This window comes from Polypterus senegalus, chromosome 3 (genome assembly GCF_016835505.1).
Source record: "Polypterus senegalus isolate Bchr_013 chromosome 3, ASM1683550v1, whole genome shotgun sequence".
In the NCBI taxonomy this organism is placed as follows: domain Eukaryota; kingdom Metazoa; phylum Chordata; class Cladistia; order Polypteriformes; family Polypteridae; genus Polypterus; species Polypterus senegalus.
In genome coordinates this window covers 278,900,583-278,922,345 of record NC_053156.1, presented here as the reverse complement: position 1 = coordinate 278,922,345, position 21,763 = coordinate 278,900,583, and the positions used below count along the sequence as shown (strand labels likewise).

The following is a 21,763-nucleotide window of genomic DNA, read 5'->3' as shown; positions in this document are numbered from 1 at the left end:
AATGGATTACACAATTACCTCATTACATTTCAGCACAGTTTCGAATTCTAAAAGTATCACAAGCTTTCCAAATTCTGACACCCAACGAACATACTGCCTGACAGAGCTGGTGCCTTCATGTATGCTTTCAAAGTATTGTGAGTTTAGCCTGAAATTCCAAGCCTTTCTTTCTTTTTCCTGTTCTGTTGTCACACAAAAAACATGAGACATCAGACAGACAAGCCTCTTTGTTCGCACAGTACAAAATAACAGTTTTTATGCTTTCCTTGAGATATCATTGTCTGTACTGAAGTGTCATTTGAGTGCTCATTAGTTGTGAGCTCTTACACACACACACACACACACACACACACACACACACACACACACACACACACACACACACAAGCCCTCCCATAAGACAAATCCGATTAGTCACTGTCTACTATGACTTAGTCTACGTCCACGCTAATACATTTTCATTTAAAAAAGCAGGCATTAGTCTCCATTTTCACCTATTATCCACACTACCCTGGCCTGTTTAACCCCCAGAAAACTGAGAGTTTTGCAAATGCTCTCCAGGGCCATGTACTTCTGAAAATGCAGGCTCTGCATCAGAATATGTATGAGTGAAAAAAAACAGACTTCTGCAAAAAAAGACACTAATCGCAGTTAGTTTGTACTTATTATGTACCCCTTCATTGATCGGATCCTGCTCATTAAAACGTTTATATTCCAACAAAGAGGACAATGTGGATTTTCTTTCCCTGACACTTGTTATGTTGCTTACCTGTATGCATGTAAATTGTGCTTTGTACACTTAAAAATGTTGTATACAAGCGTAAAAGGCAAATAATTTATCTGTCACTGCAGTTTTTCATTAAATCAAATGGCGGGCAGCATTACGGTCCCTTAAAGGATTTTTCCACTGATGTGCATGTCCATTGTAGGCAAATATCTACGTCATTTACATTTTCTGTTGTTTCAGAGTGCACAAAAATACTTTAGCAGACAATGTGAAAATGCTAGTATGGACAGCGATCATTTTTAATTAAAAATACTTTTTTTTTAAATGAAAATGTAGTAGTGTGGACATACCCTTAGTGGCAGGGGATTTCAAACTACACAAATGGCAGACACAGGTGTGTACTGTGACTCCCCATGTTTCACTAAAAGTATGCAAATTAAGTCTATAACTGTAAATCAATGAAAAGGTCAGGTTATAAGATGGGTGTTGTAATTATAAAGCACTATGAGTATAAAAGGATCCAATTTCAAATACAGGACCATGCTTTTGAGGGCGGCAGAGACACACAGGAGTAACTGTACTCACGTGAGAGAGATGGAGAAATGGAACCGCTGACGTAGACCTTTGAAGGTGATGAAGGACTGAGCTGGAAAGCTGCGTGTGGTCATCTCACAATAAGGTTTCTCATACTCCCCAGGAGGGCAATCACATTTGAAGCCCCCCACCAGCAGGTTAACACACGTTCCACCATTCTTGCACACTCCCATCGTACAGCGCCCTGAGCGAGAGTTCACTTCACACTGCTCCCCTGAAAAATGATAAAAAGAAATTATCAGAGAGGGGTAAAAGTAAAACATTTAAATGCAGAACATGAAATAGAAAAGATCTTGCAGTAGGCTGTCACTGTTACTACCTTCCTTTCACTGATCTTTGGCAGACCCTGCTGTGCAGCAGACATTGCTAACAGACCATTCTTAGACCTCAAACCACACTTAAATGTGCACCAGCAGATAGTAATGCTCAATATGGAGCCACAAAGTGGTCTCAGTGCACACTACCTCAAGTTAACAGGACAGCCTGCAACCACAAGAAACTGAATTGTTAATCATGACTTGTTTTTTTATTGTCTAAAACCATAAACACTATGTGACCCAAAGTAATTTAACCAGTCCAGAATGCACTTAGACCATAACCTTAAGACGAAATGGTGATCAGTCAGACCTGAAATCACAAGACTGAAGATTTACATCATAATACTGGTTTTGCATAGTGAATTAGATCAAATCACCTCACGTGGCTTTAGCTTAATTCTCAAAGTATTGCTCTGTAACTTATTCTGTCTTTGAAAAGTATTTTTGAATTGCAAGAGGAAAAGAGGAAGGCCTAAGAGAAAGTTTATGGATGTGGTTAGATAGGACATGCAGGTGGTGGGTGTGACAGAGCAAGATGCAGAGGACAGGAAGAGATGGAAAAAGATGATCTGCTGTGGTGACACCTAATGGGAGCAGCCGAAAGAAGAAAAACAATAGGTATAATAATAATTATAAATATACAGTAATATCAATAAAAATGAATCACTGTGCTACATTACTTATTTCAAACTCCCTCAAAGTTTCAGGAAACATTGTTCAGAAATATTCCTGGTCAATGCTTGTATGGAGTTTGCGTGCTCTTCTCATGTCTAAATAGATCTCTTTCAGCTACTCCAGTTTTCGTTCCACATCCTAATCAACTAGGGTGTGAGAGGAAGACCAGAGTATCCAGAAGACATGCAGACCCAAGGAGAATGAGTGAACTCTACACAAACAGTGCCCAGGTCCAGGATTTGAACTTCAGACTATGAAGCTGTGTGGCTGTAACAGTATATAATATGCCACTATGCTACTCATCTACTCTCTCTATATAAAATCCTAAGCATAAAAGTGCAATGATTTTGTGCAACGATTTTATGTGACTTTTTTTGTCACGCTTTAAATCAGGTTTATTTTAAAACCTACATATATATGTTTGGTATCATTCTTTTCAGAATTTATTTAACTTTAATGTGATGTTGTTAGATTTTCAGATTCTTATTCCATTTTTAAATTATAAAATAAAACATCAAGACAGTCGTGATTTATAAGAATGTCAGTTAAAACGAATGGATCATTTATTTAGTCTCTTATAAATACTCATTGAGCATAGTGGACCTCAGTTTAATATTTTATTCTCATTTCATGATTTTTACTCCGTTAAATAATAATTAATTTTTCTTTTACATATTTATAGAATTTCATGATTTGGACTCCAATAAATAATTTTTTTTTGTACATTTACAGATTTTACTCATACTCTGGCCGCAATTGGGGGTTGGGCGCATTAGACCCCTAGTAAGTAATAATAATAATTCAATGCAGCTTATAAAGCACACATCTATACTCCCAGCACACTATATAAGGTTACTAATATATCCTTTGTTTACCTAACATGCTTAGTCTAATACAGTTTCACAATGGACAAAGGCAGCACTTGATGAAATGCTGGAACCAATCTTGAATGGGATACCAGTCAATCAAACAATATTATAAATTTGGAATAGTTAACATTACATTCAACAAAAGAAAAAAAAACAATGAAATATAAATAATATGAATGGAAATATACTAACGCAATATGCGCTGTACATAAAACAATAAGTATATTGATTTCTAGATGGACCTCAGTATGTCCATAGTTGTACACAGACAGACAGACAGACAGACTCCTACAAACCAGATGAACTGTATAGTGGATTCAGGAAGTCTTCATATTTTATGTTGCAGCCTTATGATAAATTCATTTAAATTCAAATTTTTCCTCATCAAGCAATGCTCAATACTCCAGAATGACAAAACAAAAGCAGGATTTTAGTCATTTTTGGAAATTTACTAAAAATAACCCAAAAATATCCTACTGAAGCAAGTATTCAGACCTTTTACTCGGCACTTTGGCAGCAATTATGGTCTGGTTTCTTCTAGGGTCTGATGTATCAAGCTTTGCACACCTATATTTTGGGATTTTCTGCCATTTTTCTCTGCAGATCCATCCTCTCAAGCTCTGTCAGGTTTGGATAGAGACTGTCAGTGGACAGCTATTTTCAGGTCGCTCCAGAGATGTTCAATTGGGTTAAAAGTACTGGCTCTGGCTAGGCAACTTAGCGATATTCCCTTGTCCTTAACCCACTCCTGTGTTGTCTTTGCTTTGTGCTCAGGCTCATCGCCTTGTTGGAAGGTGAACCTACGGCCCAGTCTTAACCTACAGCCTTATTCTTTAAGGATATCTCTGTATTTTGGTCAATACAGCTTCTATGTACCTGGTCCAGTCTGCCATTCCCAAACCTAACAGCATGCTACTGTCGCCATCATGCCTTACTGATAGAATTGCATTGTACGGGTGATGAGCGGTGCTTGCATTCATCACATTAAACTTGGTTTCATCATACCATCAAGCAGACTTCCATGTGTCTTTTACTGGGAGGGCCTTCTGCCTGGCCACTCCTCATAAGGCACACAGGCACCACAGTTGAGTGCTGCAGTGGTGGTTGTCCTTCTAGAAGTTTCTCCCATCTCAGCAAGGGGAACCAACAGGTTTTCGTCACTTCTGTTATCAAGGCCCTTCTCCCCAGAATGTTTGGTTTGGCCGAGTGGTCACCTGTATGACAAGTTGTGGTCCCAAACTTCTTCCATTTAAGAATTATGGCAGCCACTCTGATCTTGAAAACCCTACAAATGTTTTGTAGTATTCCCCAGATCTATGCCTCATCACAATCCTGTCTCTAAACTCTGCAGGCAATTCCTTTGACCTCATGGCTTGATTTTTGCTCCGGTCCACATTGTCAGCTGTGGCAACTTCTACAAACAGGTGTGTGCCTCTCCTAATGAAGCCTAATCCTTTCAATTTACCACAGGCGGTTCTGCAAACAAGGTGTAGAAACATCCTCAAAGATGGTCAATAGAATGGGATGCACATACAAATGTTATTCAAAGGGTATGAATAGTTGTGTCAAAGTCTTGTTTCTATTTTTTTACTTTTAGAAAATTTGTAAAAAACTTTCTATAATCCTGTTTTTGCTTTGTCAGTCTATGGTATTGAGTTTTGCTTGATGGGAGGCAAAATTAATTTGAGTGATTTAAGTGCAAGGCTGCAACATAACAAAATGTGAAAAAATGGTGGGAGTCCGAATACTTTTGAGTCCACTCCAGTCCTTATACTATAAGGTTTAAGGCTTGTGTGGTCTGTGTCAACATCTTGTTTATCTGTTAAATCCACAGCTTGTATTAAAAAAATAGAATTTAATACATGTACGCTAACTCTCCTAAAAGAAAAGCATTCAGAGCAAACTCCATCTTATACCTCACTCCTCGTTTTAACTGCCACATTAACCAGAAGTCAAGGGTCATTGGGATTTGTTTCCTTATAAATTCAAAGGTTCAAAATATACTTGATATTTTCTGTGGCTTCAGTCCCAAAAGGAGATACGCAGTTACAATATATCACAGTGTATAATTTGGGAATGTGCCGATTATAAAAGATGTTGCTTTCCGGCACCTTGTCTTTGTATGAAAAAGAATGGATAAAAAAAGAAATGACAGGGCAATGTCAGAAAGAGGCAAGTATGAGTCATTTTTTTAAATGTTGCAAAAACAACTAATTCAACATGTAATCAAGAGATTTAAAACCAGCCTGTGCTGTTATAATAAGTCAAAAGGGTGAAATTACCATCTAAGCGAGCCGTCTTAAATAAAACAGTAGTCCAAATATACAGGTTTTAGACTAAGAAGCCATGTCACCTGCTAGGACACTAGGCACATTCATCACTGGCGGGGTGGGTTTTGGGTTGGGGGCAGGGGGTGACCAGTAAGGCTGCCTTATAATGAAGTCGCATGCGCAGCAGTAAGGGAGTAGTCCCTATGGAGTCGTTCAGCAGACAGATATGCCAGCCTGAGCCTCATTTTGACCTCTGTGTTCAATGGCTTGCTACAGTTACCATGGGAATGACCCCCCACCTAGCAAGCTGACCCTTTGGAAGATACAGAAGAAACCAGAGTGAATAATGATATGCTGTTAAGCCTTTTTTTTCTTGGATGATTTTAGTTAATCTTTAGCTGGATTCAATTTTATGTTATTAGTTTGCATTTGTGTCATCCTCAACTGAGAACAGTTTGCAGCGGCCAGTGTTACAACAGAGTGAAATGGAACAAGAAGAGTGCATTGCCAAGCTTACAGACGATCAACATTCCTTTATTATTCTGATAATGGACAATTATAAGGAATTCTTGGCTTATGTATCTGTCTGATTCACTGAACGGATAAAAAGACCTGGCAAAACCTTAGGGGAAAGCAGAGGTTTGGATGAGAAACCAACCATAAGTCCAAAATTAGCTGACAAATACCAGGAATTTCGCAAAAAAAAAAAATCTCAAGAATTCACCCAACAGTCATGTAGCACAAGCCACTGATATGACAACATCCATGCCTCTGTAGCATGAAATACACTGAGTAACTTTATTCCTATCTATCGTCTCTACAACAGGTACCACAAAAAATTCTTACTAAAATTTAGCAAAGTTCTATTCAAGGGCAATGTAAATTTAAAAGTCCTATCTTTTGGGCTGAGAAGTTAGGCTGAAACTGAAACCACAATGGATTTTATAGAAAGTGGTTAACCTGAACTCGGACACAAAATGTATTCAGAAGAAGGATTTAGAAGGTCAAGGGTCTAGTTCTGCCTCACTCCACACTATGATGGGTCAATCAACAGACATGAGTTATTTGGAAAAGGGAATTATACGCAGACTGCAGTAGTACAAAAAAAAAACAGGACAGGATAATCACAGTGTGCAATTGCAGAGAGGAAATCCTTCTCTCACTTCCTCCCTAGCCCAGGCAAGCTTTGTGACTTGGAAACCCATTGACTAGTCATAACAAATGTACTCAATCTCATTTGCTGGTCTTCCTCTTGAAAGGAAATCAATTTTCTCAGAGCTCCTATGATCTGGAGAGATGTTGTTACACTGAGCAAAAACTACTGCTTGGTGAACATGGTGTAGCTTAGGGAAAGAAAGGATCTCACCTGGTTTTTAGTCTTTTACTTTATCTTTGAAAGATAGCCTTTCTTCACATTTACATTAATAAAACTCTACCATTATGCTAGAAGGTGTGCAAGATACCTTTAATCACATTCTGTCAAAGTGCCTACAGCAATATATGTGAGGATCGTAAGACATCCAGTACACTAAATACTGTATTTTGAAATTAATATATGTAAAGGCTTTAAAGTATTAAAATAGCAAAGGTAAGTAGAAAAAAAGAAAGGAAGCCAGTTTAAGATCACATAAAGCATTCCGTCTGTTAATACATATCTTTGCATGGACAAGCTCCCGAGTACCTAACCAGTCTGCTCCAACGCTATACAGCTAGTTTGACTCTTACAGCTGGGCAACAAGGCCTTCTAGTTGTCCCACGAACTTGGCTAAAAACCTGTGGGAATTGTGCTTTTCTGTCCGTGGCACCAAGACTATGAAATAGCCTGCCTTATGGTCTGTGCGCAGGCGAGTCTGTTGATTCTTTTAAAAAACAAGTGAAAACATTTCTTTTTAAACAAGCTTTTAATCAGTGCTGAATAGTTCCAGTTTGTTTATTATTTTTATTTGTTTTAACTGTTGTATTTGAACTGTATTTGCTGTTCAGCGCTCTGTGACCTTTTGTGTATGAAAGGCGCTATATAAATAAGACTACTACTATATCAAAACAAATAGTAAAATACACTTGTGATAATATATTTCCAATTTATATACAAGGTAATCTACACAGTATGCAATTCTAACAGCTCACCAGATATTATTAAAAACAGGTCAATGTCACATTACACAACTTTAAGTCAAAGGGGATGTCAACCTTAACGACTGCTTTTCCTGATCTTATTGGACCATTTCACTTTACGCACCTAGATACCTGCAACTGCTTGACGACCTTCCAGCACAGTATCACACTTCCAAAGAATCACATTCCCACCCCTTTCTTTGACAGCCAATAACATGCTAAGTGACAGGTGCCGGTGCTGTATGAAGAGTTTACAGGCAAGGCAAATCTAGTCACAATCTCTGCCCTTTTATTTTTCTGTTTTCCACTCTGTCGTGTTACGTTAACTATGAGACATCAGACAGACGGGTCTTTCTTTTGTTTGTGAGGGCCAAAACACTTGCATATGTTATTCCTCATCACTTCATTATATGAATTGCACTTACAGGTGGGCACTCATTAGTTATCATTTCTCATGCACACAGAGCTCAACTCTAAGACTTTGATTTTATTGGGTCGAGTTACAGACAATTTGCACTTCATTTCTGGGTATGACAGACTGTACGACTTGCTAGGACTATGTAAATGAGGTCTGTGATTCAAAATTGCAGGAAAAGTTGTGTAATGTCTCGTGGCCCTTATTTAATTAGTGGAAGTGTATTTACAAACGGCTTTGATTATTATCGACAAAATGACATGTCAACAATATAGTTGGCACGATTCTACTTCCCACTACACATTGCTGTTAGAAGCAACTCAGCTGCTGCCGTCTCAAGGGCTTGTGATGTTTCAATACAGCCAACATACAGTATAAACATTTATATAACAAAAGATAATCTTTTAATCAAACGGTCTCGATGTCCATCAAAAAGGTTTTTACTGGTCTATAATGTGCCTTTGTCATCTGAAAATCAACTTTATGCTCATATTCCAGTTATGAAAAGATTTCAAAATGAACATGACAAATTGATAGATGGTAATGCAAGCTCTCCAAATATGGACAGATTTATTTAAAAAAAAAATGCCCCAAATTGTGCAGACTGTCTCAGTTTCCAGTAACAGCCTACACATTTCAAACTTTCATAGCTCATGGCTTTCCTTGTTGATCATGTTACAGTACAAAAAAGCGGGAAGGTTACTGACAGTAATGACATAATAAAAGCTACACTAAAAACTAGTGCATGCACATAAATGTCCAGTTAATTACACAAACCTAAGAGCAAAGCTTGAGTTTGTGCAAGCCGAGTTATAAATCTCCAAAGATATGCTCCTCACACAGACAATACACAAAAGCATAAAGAAAAAAATCTAGACATGAAAAAATTGCTATTAAAATGGATAGTCTTATAACCTTTTTAGTTTCCTGCCAAATTTCAGATAAGGTCTCGAACAAGAAGATGAGAATAAAGACAAAGTATCATGAAAGTATGACCTCTAAAAAGCATGGGGAACATAATCCGCCTGGATATCTAGTCTTTAGGAAACATGCACAAAATGTTTTAACTGTTAATCATTTACTCCAAAGTCGATCAAACTTCATTTTTTTTTCTGACATGAGTGTTTCTGTATCAGGTTTGCATGTTTTCTGTATGTTGATATTGGTTATCTCCAGATACCCCAGATTTGTCCTCAAAAATCACGCTGGGATGTTGACTAAGTATTCTGCATTACTCCAGTAAAAGAAAATGAGTGTAACCATCCTGTGTAACCATGAGTAAGTCACTCACTTACCTTAGCACCAGTTTATCCAGTACAGATATACAGTACATATATAAATGGGGTATGGGATCAGACGGCTTTGAGCCCGAACGTGCAAGGGGTATTCTACACCGATCAGCCACAACATTAAAACCACTGACAGGTGAAGTGAATAACTTTGGTTACCTCATAACAATGCCCTGTTTAAAGAGGTAGAATATATTAGGCAGCAAATTAACACTCAGTTCTAGAAGCAGGAAAAACGGATACGCATATGGATCTGAGCAACACTGACAAGGGCCAAATTGTGATGGCTAGATGACTGGGTCAGACCATCTGATTTGTTCCTGGTATACAGTTATAAGGACAACAGGCAAACCAGCAACAGAGTCATGGGTGCCCAATGCTTGTGGGAAGTGAAGGCCAGCCCATCTGGTCCGATCCCGCTGAAAAACTTAATGTTGGCCGTAAGAGAAGAGCTTCAGATAACACAGTGCATCACAGCTTGCTGTATATGGGGCTGTGTAGATGGAGACCAGTCAGAGTACCCATGTTGACCCCTGTCCACCGCCAAAAGCAGCTACAATGGGCACAAGAGTATCAGAACTGGAGCATGGAGCAATGGAAGAAGGTGGCCTGCTCTAATAATTCACATTTTTTATATCATGTAGACAGATGGGTGCATTTGGAACATTTACCTAATGTGAGATGACAGGAAGAGGCATTATGGGAAGAAGGCAGTGTGATTTCTGGTCAATGTTCTTCTGGGAAATCTTTTAGTCCTGGCATTCACGTGGATGTTACTTCAACATGTACCACCTAACAAAAGATTGTTGCAGACCAACGTACACCCTTTCACGACAACGGTTTTCCCTGATTGATCACAATATTCTTAGAAATCGCCTTAGTCAATGGGTGGACTCACTTGTGTCTCACTTGTGTTTCCGAATGGATGAATAGTAATTTTCTCAAACTAAATAAAGAGAAAACAGAAATTTTAGTGATTGGCAATAATGGATATAATGAGGTTATTAGAAATAAACTTGATGCATTAGGATTAAAAGACGGAGGTAAAGAATTTAGGGGTAACTATTGACTCTGACCTGAATTTTAAATCACATATTAATCAGATTACTAGGACAGCATTTTTTCACTTAAGTGATATAGCAAAGGTTAGACCTCTTCTAACATTGCAAGATGCTAAAAAATTAGCGCACGCTTTTGTTTTCAGTCAGCTAGATTACTATAACACACTTCTCTCAGGACTACCCAAAAAAGACATTAATCGATTGCAACTAGTGCTGAATGCAGCTGCTAGAATCCTAACTCGGAAACAAAAATCCGAGCACATCACCCCAGTTTTGATGGCACTACACTGGTTACCTGTGTCATTTAGAATTGCCTTTAAAATATTGCTTATGGTTTGCAAAGCCTTAAATAATCTCGCTCCATCTTATATTTTGGAATGTCTTACTCCTTACTTTCCAAATCGTAACCTTAGACCTTCAAATGCGTGTCTACTTAGAATTCCAACAGCTAAACTTAAAAGAAGTCTTGAGGCAGCCTTCTGCTGTTATGTACCTAAAATCTGGAATAGCTTTCCAATAGGAATCCATCAGGCTAATACAGTGGAGCACTTTAAAACACTGCTGAAAACACATTAACATGGCTTTCTCATAGCTTCATCTTAGTTAAATCCTGATGCTCTGTATATTCAGTTATCATTATTATTCATGGTGGCTCCAAAATCCGTACTAACCCCTACTTTCTCTTCTGTTGTTTTTCTGGTTTTCTGTGGTGGCGATCTGCGCAACCACCACCTAATAATCAAAGCACCGTGATGTCCCTACATTGATGGATTAAAGGCCAGAAGTCCACATGACCGTCATCATCAAATTCAAATTGAGGTAATTTATGTTAGGTAGGATGCCTAGAGGGGGCTCAGTGGGCTTGTGGCCTCAGAACCCCTGCAGATTTTATTTTTTTCTCTAGCCATTTGGAGTTTTTTTTTTTTCTGTCCTCCCTGGCCATCGGACCTTACTTTTATTCTATGTTAATTAGGGTTCCCTAATTTTAATTATTTATTTTGTCTTTTTTCTCTTTCTTCATCATGTAAAGCACTTTGAGCTACATTGTTTGTATGGAAATGTGCTATATAAATAAATGTTGTTGTTGTTGTTGATGGCAGTGGCCTCTTTGAGCATGATAATGAGACCCGCCACACTGCTAAAATTATTCAGGAATGGTTTAAGGGACATGACAAAGAATTCAAGTTGTTGACTTGCCCTCCAAATTCCCTAGATCTCAATCCGATTGGAAAAACAAGTCCAAACCATGGAGGCCCAACCTTACAACTTACATGACTTAAAGAATCTACTGCTAACACCTCAGGTCTTCTGGGGTTCATGCCTTGATGGGTCAGAGCTGTTTTGGCAGCACAAGGGGGATCAACACAATATTCGGCAGGTTGTATTAATGCTGTAGTTGATCTGTGCATAGTTTTGATTTTGATAACTGGCCAATGATTAGCTTCCCTGTACTGAAATAGTTGTGTTACACATTTATAACGGTACTTTATATGGTATGTAGAACCAAGTTGACATAAATGCCAGAAAACTGCCTTGATTCACAGTAGCATATGTGAGGAACTGGTCCTGGTCTACATTAATGAATCTTTCAAAGCATCAAAAAGTTAATGATAACATGATACTTGATTTTGTAGTTGTTGACACATCCATTTTGACTGGGTTTGGAAAACAAACATACACTCTAAAATACTAACACTAGAAACTTATAAATCACATATTTAGCACACAATTTCACCTCAGAATTAGCAATGAAGGAGACTCCAAAAACATTCTAAACTTTCGGATCACATTTCAAATAGATAGATAGATAGATAGATAGATAGATAGATAGATAGATAGATAGATAGATAGATAGATAGATAGATAGATAGATAGATAGATAGATAGATAGATAGATAGATAGATAGATAGATAGATACTTTATTAATCCCTAGGGGAAATTCACATACTCCATCAACAGCATACTAATAAAAACAATATTAGTTAAAGAGTGATAAAAACACAATGCAAGTTAAAAAATGCGAGTGTGTGTGTGTATGTGTATATATATATATATGTATGTATATATATATATATATATATATATATATAGTATACAGAGAGAGGAAAGGTTGGGACCTTGCACACTGATAAAGGTGTTGCTGCACACACCACATTACAAACCACCGCAGGATCCCAAATGAGGACCTGAGTGCAGCCGTGCAACTGGTGACACCTCAGTCCCACACTAGTTTGAATGGAATGGAATAGTGTGAGGTTTTTTTTTTTACAGTGGCTGGAGTGTCAATCCTACCACCAACCTCCACATTTTCTCTTGCAAGTTGGATGACCTGTTTGTAGGGCTGGATGTAGGTTAACATCATACCCAGGAGAGAGCAATTGCAGGTTATAGTATGGACAATATATATAAATGTAAAAACAGTTTATCATATTATTAGCCCCTCATAAACCTCTCCTTGCTCAAAAACTGCACTTGAAGGATGCTCATATCTAGGATGTGTGATGCAGCTTCTACCTCTTGACTGCTGAGGCAACAGCATTCAGAGGGGGCCTGAAAACACTCTTTTTGTTCCCGTCACCTAATCTATGCATTTTGATCACTGTATCTTCAACCTCCTTACTATGTTTTGTAGTCCTCATTTTCACACCTTTTACTCGCATTCACAGTATGATTAAAGTTCTGAAATAGACTACAATTTTCATGCAGAAAATGTGACAGGAACTTCAATGGAGCACTGACAGGGGCCAATGGGAAGGCAATTATGCCACATTCACGTGCTATATAGGACAGATGGGAAATATGAGCTTCCTAGTGAGAAATTTCACACCAAGACTCCTTAACGTGGAAGTTCCCAGTGGGACAATTCAGAGAAGACAATGCAATTGGAATTAGCTAAGCTATGACGTAACAATGACTTAATTTAGTAGCCTAAAAAAGTAAACCCCAAGTCAGAAAAAAATAGCCATTCTGTGACTGCACTGTGTTTGGTGTGATGAGACACATTCTTAGTGCATATAGCGGTTTTATATTTTCATAGAAAAAGAAAAATTAAGAGCCACTCGTTTAAGTTTTGTCTGGACCCAGTAGCATATCAACAACTATGCATTTGTCTGAAAACACTTAAACAGAAATTTACATAAAACACAACAAAGTGGGAAGGTGAGAATTTATAAGTGCTGTCAGCAAAAATTTATGATAGCAAGTGAATACAGCATTACTTCTCCATTAGGCCTGTCAGAGCATTCAGTGCACATGGATCAAAATACTTTATGCAAGCACAATGTTTCAGCAGGGAATAGAAGGTCTCTGTTAACAAATAATTCATTTGACCTTTAACATTTTTCTTCTGGAACCATATAAAAGTTTACGACAGAAAAAAAAAAACTTAAAAAACATACATAAGAATTATTTGCAATCCAACAAATATTGAACTGAACTATACAATGGAATCTGAAAGTATTCAGACCCCTTCACTTTCAGTACACTTTATTGTGTTGTGGATTACATTTGGCATTTTAGCCCATCATTCCACACTCCGTAACACAAAATGAAAAATGAAAAAGTGAAAACATTGTCAGAAAGGTTTGCAAAGTTATTAAAAATCAAAATATGAAATCTCTCATAAGTCCTCAGACTACATGACTTTGCAGAAGCCCCTTTGATAGCAGTTTCAGCTTCAAGTCACCTTGGTAAGGCTCTACAAGCAATGTACACCTGGATATGGGTGGTTTATCCCATTCTTCCTGACAGATTTTCTCAAGCTCTGTTAGACTGGATGTGAAGCATCTGTAAACTGACATCTTTAGGTCTCCACGCACATGTTTAATGAGGTTTAAGTCTGGGCTTGGCTGGGCCACTCAAGGATAGTCACAGACTTGTCTTGAAGCTACTCCAGCATTGTCTTGGCTGTGTGCTGAAAGGTGAACTGTCGCCTTAGTCCGAGGTCAGGTATACTCTGAAGCAGGTTTACTCCAAGGACCTCTCTGTATTTCCCTGAAATCATCTTGCCTTCAATTCTGACCAGTGTCCCTGTCACTGCTGCTGAGAAGCACTCCCATTAGAAGATGCTTCCAACACCACGGTTCACCTTTGGTATGATTTTAGGCAAGTGATGAACAGTGCCTGGTCTTTACCAGACATCGTGCTTGGAGATCTGCCCAAAGAGCCCTATTTTGTTTCATTAGACCACAGATTCTTTTTTCCTCATGTTCTCAAATCAGGCTGTCATATTCATTTTATTCAAATAGCTCCCATCTACCCAACACTATAATAAACACTAATTGATGGAGTGCTACTGGGATGGCGATCCTTTCAATGGGTTCTTCCATGTCAGCAAAGGACTTCTGAAATTCTGTTACAGTGAACCATTGGGTTCTTGGTCACCTCCTTTACCAATGTACTTCTTGCCCAGTTACTCAGTTACTCAGTTTGGCTGGACAGCCAGCTCTAGGAAGAGTCCTGATCCTTCCAAACTTCTTATATTTCACAATTATTGAGGCCACTATGCTCCTGGGAATGTTGTAAGCTTTAGAATTGGTCCTGATTTGTGCCTCACCACAACTTGATCCTGGAGGTCTGCATAAGGTTCCTTGGGATTTCATGGCTTGTTTTTTGTCCAGACACGCAGAGTGAATTGTTGGGCTTTACATCCATAGGTACACATTTCCCTTTTGAAATGATGTCCAATCAATTTAGCTTGCCACAGATGGACTCCAATCGAGCTATAGACACATCTCAAGAATACGTGAAGCAAACCTGACCACAATTTAGATGCCATAGCAAACGATGTGAATACTCAAATGAGTAAGTGTTTTCAGTTTTTGATTTTTAAAAAATTTGCAAACCTTTCTAAAAACATTTTTCATTTACTTGGTTGTGTTTTTCTTTTTTCCATTCGGGGTAATTGAATGTAGATTGATGGGTGAGAATATGAAATTAATCCATTTAAATTGAAATCTATAGCACAATGAAGGGTGTAGAAAGTGAAGGCGTCTGAATACTTTCTGAATTTACTTTAGTGGTGCATCTCTAAAGCTCCTTCAGATACTGAGTGTACTATTAAAAGGGAACAATACGGAATACAGCTTATAAATATTGACACATTTACCACCTGCTTGTGTACATTTTTAACTAATTCAACACATATCCTGTGTCGGACTGACATCTCAACTAGTGTTGGATCCCGTTGTGCATTTGTTGCTGCAGGGTTAGTTTCCAGTGCCCAAGGTGCTGAGAAAATGCACAGATGGTTAAAAACTTATTTGGTAATTAAAAAGTTTAAGCATTATATTTGACCCTGAATGAAGTCGGAATACACAAGTTTAAGTGCAGTACATAAGCATTTGATGCAACATTACTTTACTGAGCGTAGTGCAATGCTGCATTCTACTCATCAAATGCTCAAACACCAGTTTTGTGGACCTTTAAATGTACTCCTAACAATTTTATATTAGCTTACTGCAGAGAAACACAATGGGAAACAAACTAAAACTGCTTTGTAAAGACTTTCGATAAAATACGATATGAAAAGGACTATCCCCGTGACCCTGCTGTTAGGATTTAGCGGGTTGGACAATGGATGGATGGAAAAGGACTATGCATTGTCAGGAGAGAAGAGGACATGATTCCTCTTTCACAGCAAGCAAACTACATTTCAGAGGAATTAATTATTATTTAATTATTTCCGCTATTCTGAATTCAGTGATCCTGGTGACATGAAACTAGATCTAAGTGAGATGGTGTCATCAAGCTCCTTAGCCCACTTCCTCCCACCCAGTCGAAATCTGATCCCACCTGCCTCCAGCTCACGACACCTGTTCAGGACAAGAGGCCGTAGCTCTTCCCCAACATTACAAGAGCTGCAGGCAGGAGAAAGTAATGTAATAGTTGGGGTTCGGACCTTCAAACAATACAAGACACAGTACTGCCCAGAAGGAAGGAAGCAAAGACCAAGTGCTTTGAAGAGCCCAACATCAGCAAGTACAAATCACTGCCCTGCAGGATGTTTGTCGATTCAGACATGACTATCTGGCTTGATGCCCTCATTTCGCTTGGAAATCCTGACTACGATAGGCAGACATATTATTCTTCTCATATCATTTTACTTTTATCTCTATTTGAGGTTTGTAAGGATGTCTTAAATCACAGAGACAAACATGATTGTCTCATATAAGTCTCTAAAACATCTTTCATAAAGACCACTGCACAGTTGGGGAGGGATCACTTAATATCTACTATGCATCAGGAATTCTAGGTCTTTAATCAAACAAATTTGTGAACAGGAGTGCTGTCATTCTGTGCCACTGACCAGAGGGAAAAGATTGCATTGCCCACAGTGTTGTGGCACTTAAATCCTCTGGATAAAGCGGAACAGCCATATCTCCAAGCAGAGAGATAACACTGCTGTTCTTCCATAACCCAGGTTGAAAATCTAAAGCTAGAACTCTGTACCCATTACAGTGCTTCAGGACCATGTCTGCGGCACATTTTCTTTACATTTGGTTAGCACATTGATCCAAGGGAGCTCATAAATGAGAAACAGTAAAAATCTGTATTTTCATTTTATACAGCTGGAGAAAAAGGGGAGTTATGTGACTTGCTCAAGATCGTACAATGAGTCAGAGACAGGAGCTGAACCCGACTACTTATTTAGCCTTTCCGCCACACTTCCTATGCCAGTTAGTTACTATACAGTATAATAATGCCTGGAACTGCACTGAATAAAGATACGTCCCCATGAAAATTGCCCAGAACTTTCCATCATTTATGGTGTTTAACTCGAGTGGAGGATTATGCAATATGTTTCAAAAACTATTATCGACGTTGTGATTTGGACAGCATGGAGGTACAGTGGTAACGCTGCTGCCTCGCGATATGGATATTAAGCATCACGTCCCAGGTCCTCTCCACGTGGAGTCTGCTTGTTCTCCCCATGTGTCCATGGGTTTCCTCCAGTTTCCTCTCACTGTCCAAAGACATGCAGGATAGGTGAATTGGCAAGGCTACAGTACACTGGCCATAGTGTGTGAGGGTGTGTGTGTGTTCGCTCTGAGATGGACTGATGCCCTACTCCCTATGCTAGCTGGGATAGGCACTAGTCTCCCCTGTGATTTTAGTCTGGATAAAGCAAGTTTAAAAATTGACATGACACGACAAAGACGTGATTATCCTTTAAGTCCCAAGGGCACTAAATGAAACAGAACACTGGAATGGGCACCATAAGAAGATAGAGAAGTCATTAGTCTGTCTGCTTCCTTTACTGTTTAAATATTAACAACATAGCAGAAGAACCATAACTCTTAGTAGGCTTTGTCTACCTGTCTGTTGTCACTCCTATATCCATCTCCTGTTAAAATAATCTCCATAATCGTCAAACCTCATCTATGATGACTGAAACAAGGAAGATTATTTCCACATCACCCAATTATGAATAAGGCAATGCTGACCTTGTGCACCTACTATCTGTCATCTTTGACTAGTAACAGGCTATTATCCTTTTGGAACTCCAACTCTTCTTCATTTCTCCTGTCTACTTATTTGTTCACTAATCTGAGATGGTAATGCATGTATGAGGTTCTCTTAAACCACTTTCTAATGACTGGCCATTCAGTTCAAAAAGAAGTTGCTGCAATGACGTTGCCTGCAGACAAACACAGGCAAATGGTACAACTAATAATAACTTTGTGCCTCTCCTGTCCTCTGTTCAGCCCCGTCGTTTTCTCCCCACTGTAGATTCCTTCTAATTAGCTCTCTACTATTGGGAGAGAGGGAAACACCCATTGCTAAGACTGTTCTCATTATCTACCCAGCTGCTCTTTCAATGGCTGAACCCCACCCTGCCCGAGAATTCACTCGAGTGTCAGCTGCTACTATTCTCCATTCCTGGTCCTACAGGTGGCCAGTAAGCCTGAGGAGAAAAAAAAACGATCCAGGATACAACTGACACTCCTATTTTGCCCACACTTGCCAGGTGATAATCTCCATATGGTGAACACACCTCGAAAACATAAAGAACACAAAAGAACTTCAGCTACTGCCTTCTGCCAGGTAGTAGGGAAATTAGTGGGGTTTTTTTTTGTGTTTTTTTTGACCGCTTGATAAAATTCAGCGAGCCTCTGTCCCGGAGGGACAAAATTGTCAATTTGTGACTGCAGGCTTTTTCCTTAAAGACCATAGTGGACTATTTTTCTGTTTCAAGTTTTGCTATTGTGAACTCTATTGTGAATAATTCTGAAATTATTTTTTCTAATGAGTGTCGAATTTTACTGACAGAGATTTCATACACTACAATACCCTAAGACTTAGTTTTATGGTTTTTTAGTTTATAAACCTAGGTATTAGCATTATAAGTCTATATATATATATATATATATATTTTTTTTATTTTATGTTAGTGTTTAACTCAGATTTATCTTAGGTTTGTCTATAGTGCCAGATGGGAGTATCTATCCCAAGAGAATTGGACACCATATACTATAGATAAACGCTCTTGACAGGATAACGTGTTTTGCACATACTTTCATGGTCAAATCTTCTGAAACAAGGTGCTCATCATCAGAGTAGTTAGTCAGTCATCTGTTTGTAACATTATAAAGTTCAGAACCTCATGTGAAGTACTGGGGATGGACTTCCCAAGCGTAAATGAAAGATTCCATTCGTTCAGAGAGAGACTCTATATAGCTGGGCCTGAGATATATTGTTCATGCATCAGCCTAACTTCTGAGTCAAATAAGTCACCTCAGAAGACAAGCTTCCTTCCCATCTTCTTCTCTCTCTCGCAAAGATACTTCATTTGGTGCTATACTTCATATTCTTTTTGACTTTGAGACAAGAGTGGTTTTTATCATTAGGGATTTATATCCAGACTTTGCAATTATTCAATATTCATTCACAGCATATTTTCTTTTTTATTTCATTTAAATCTTCTGCTGATATTATTCTATTTTAATAAATATTCATTTGCTTTTAAACTTTTATATTTTATCTGCATATCTTTGGGTGATTGACATAAATACAGGGCAGCTAGTGCGAGTAGATTGCCACTTCTTTCCCACAGGGTTTGTAGCTGAGGAGGGACGCCTCCAATAGTGAACTAAGGTGTATCAGCCTCCAGTGTCGAGGGGAAACTGTCTGGTCTGCTCAAAGCCAAATCTAGTTATCCCTATATGGAGAACTGAAGAGTGAAAAACTGCACAGTCACCACTCATAATCAGTGCTTGAGTGCACGGATTGCCTACCTGGTGTACAGGTATGTTTGTGTTTCTGAATGTGTTTAACCTTAGGTTGTACAAAAGTAGGCCATCCTATAACGAATCTAGTAGGCCCCACTCACCCCACAAGATTACAGCTCCCATTCAAGGTTGTCCAAGGTTTCTCACTCGCTCTCCCTCACCACCAACACCTACATTTTTTCCTTACGCCTTGCATATTGCATAGCTCTGGTTATCATGCCTAAATCTACCCACCTGCTACCTTCCAATCCCATTCTCTGCATTTCATGTCCAACCTCATACTCAAGAACACCCAGATGGCATTCCATCTCATGCCAAAGTCAAAGTCCATAACATGCACCTTTTTGCTAGGTGTGGTTTTTAGTAGAAGCACAACTCACAGCTCAGTGCTCTTAAATTTCAACAGGCCTGCTTTTACTCAGATAACCATGACTATACCCATACTTCCAGAGTTATGTGTGTACTCCTCACTTCATGAAGGACATCTCTGTTCCTCAAAGGCATGTCTACTTTCCTCCTTATACTGTGACTGTTCTGGTCCACTTTGCATTGGGAAGTGTTGTCCCTTATGACCATGTTCACATCTCAGTGATCCAAGGTTCACTTTGTGTAGGTCATTTCTGTCTACAACAAACTCACCCAGCCATCTGTTCTCTCCACCACACCAATACCCAGCTTTGAGGTTGATTACCAACCTAACACTCACTGAGAAGGCAGTTCTTAAGTCAACATTCACACCACCTTCCATCTTTCTTGTCTCCATATTCAATGGTGGGTCAACTAGAAGTATTTATGTATCTACTCTACACCAGGAAAGCATTTGCTCACATAGTCGTATTTACTCTCTTGCTTTCATAGACAATTCATGCAGGATAGTTTTGCTTATCATGTGCACGCAGACGTCTTTCGTTTTCTTAGCTGTGACTGCCCAGGAAGCCTCTGCACAGGGCAGTTCTGCCCTTTATACCCACACTAACTTTCCCCTTATCCAGATTATGAAATTCATGGATTAGTTTTTCACAGGATCCTTCTGTACCTCATTCCTATGTTCACTCCCCTAAACTTCCAGCTATGGCAGATATTCTGTGTTTTATTTTGAAGGCAATATACAGCTAGTTAGACTTAATTACATAGTCAATTACAAAGTGTAAGGAAGACTTACCGGTGAATTCCTCAGGACACTCGCAGGTGAAGCCCCCCTCACGACTGCGACACACGCCATTGTTTCTACATGGGTTGGAGTAGCAAAGGTCTATTTCAGTCTCACAGTAATCCCCTGTGAAGCCAGTGGGACATCGACAGCGTAAGCCATTGATGGGATGAATAGGACGAAAGAGGATGGTGTCAGAAGTAATGAAGGGAGCCAAGCTGTCAAACTTGAGAACAGACACGCACTTCATGTAGTTCTCACAGGGCTCACGCAAGCAGATGTTATCATCAAAAGGCAACACACGCTGTGTGGAAATGAGTGTCAACAGGCTACGGTTTAGGTAAAGGCGTTCCTGCAGGTCTTCTGAGCTGAAGAACTTTCCAGTCAGCTCAGCACTGCTCTGACGTGGCAGCAACACTGACAAGCTCACATTCAGTATGTTAGCACGGACATCAGTGTCATTCTGGATGTTGAAGATGACAATGTCTTCTTTAGCAGCTGACAGCACCATAGCTACACCATCCAAGAAAAGGCCCAGCAGTGGAGATAAGAAGCGTTCCTGGGACATGTTGGCTAGTCGCAGGGTGATGCTGTTAGAAAGCATCTCATCCGTGATGATGGTGACCTGGAGAGTGCACTGGGCCCTCACACTGTGAATGCCATCTGAAAAGAAAAAACACAAACCAGAACATTAGGCAGGAGAAACAGAATCAAACCCACAGCACCAGGACCAACTAGAAATGTGAGAACCACCGCAAATATGGGAATCACCAAAAACAGTTGTACTGAATATTGTATCTCCGATGTGTAGGTCACCGTGGACAAAAGCATCTGTTAAATAGATCACCATGTTAAATGCTAATAAAATTAATAGGGCCAAATTTACGATCTGTTCCCTGAACTGGTATCCTCATGAACACAAACTGGACAAAGAACAGGAAAGTCGCACTCCTTTGGTGGGTTTTCTCTTTAGAAAATGGCAGTTTAAAGTGATGTCGGAAAAGAAAACAAACCTTTGACTTCATAGCTGTACTGCACTTCTACTGCCTC

General features: G+C 39.1%; 1 protein-coding gene across 1 annotated transcript in view; it reads right to left on the bottom strand.

Moving 5' to 3' along the window:
* The window catches only part of LOC120526697 (cadherin EGF LAG seven-pass G-type receptor 2-like), a 125,454-nt gene that overhangs the window by 60,939 nt on the left and 42,752 nt on the right, over window positions 1-21,763 (bottom strand). The window contains 2 exon segments of the mRNA XM_039749856.1: window positions 1,313-1,535; window positions 20,726-21,376. Coding sequence (XP_039605790.1) covers window positions 1,313-1,535; window positions 20,726-21,376 — 874 coding nt within the window.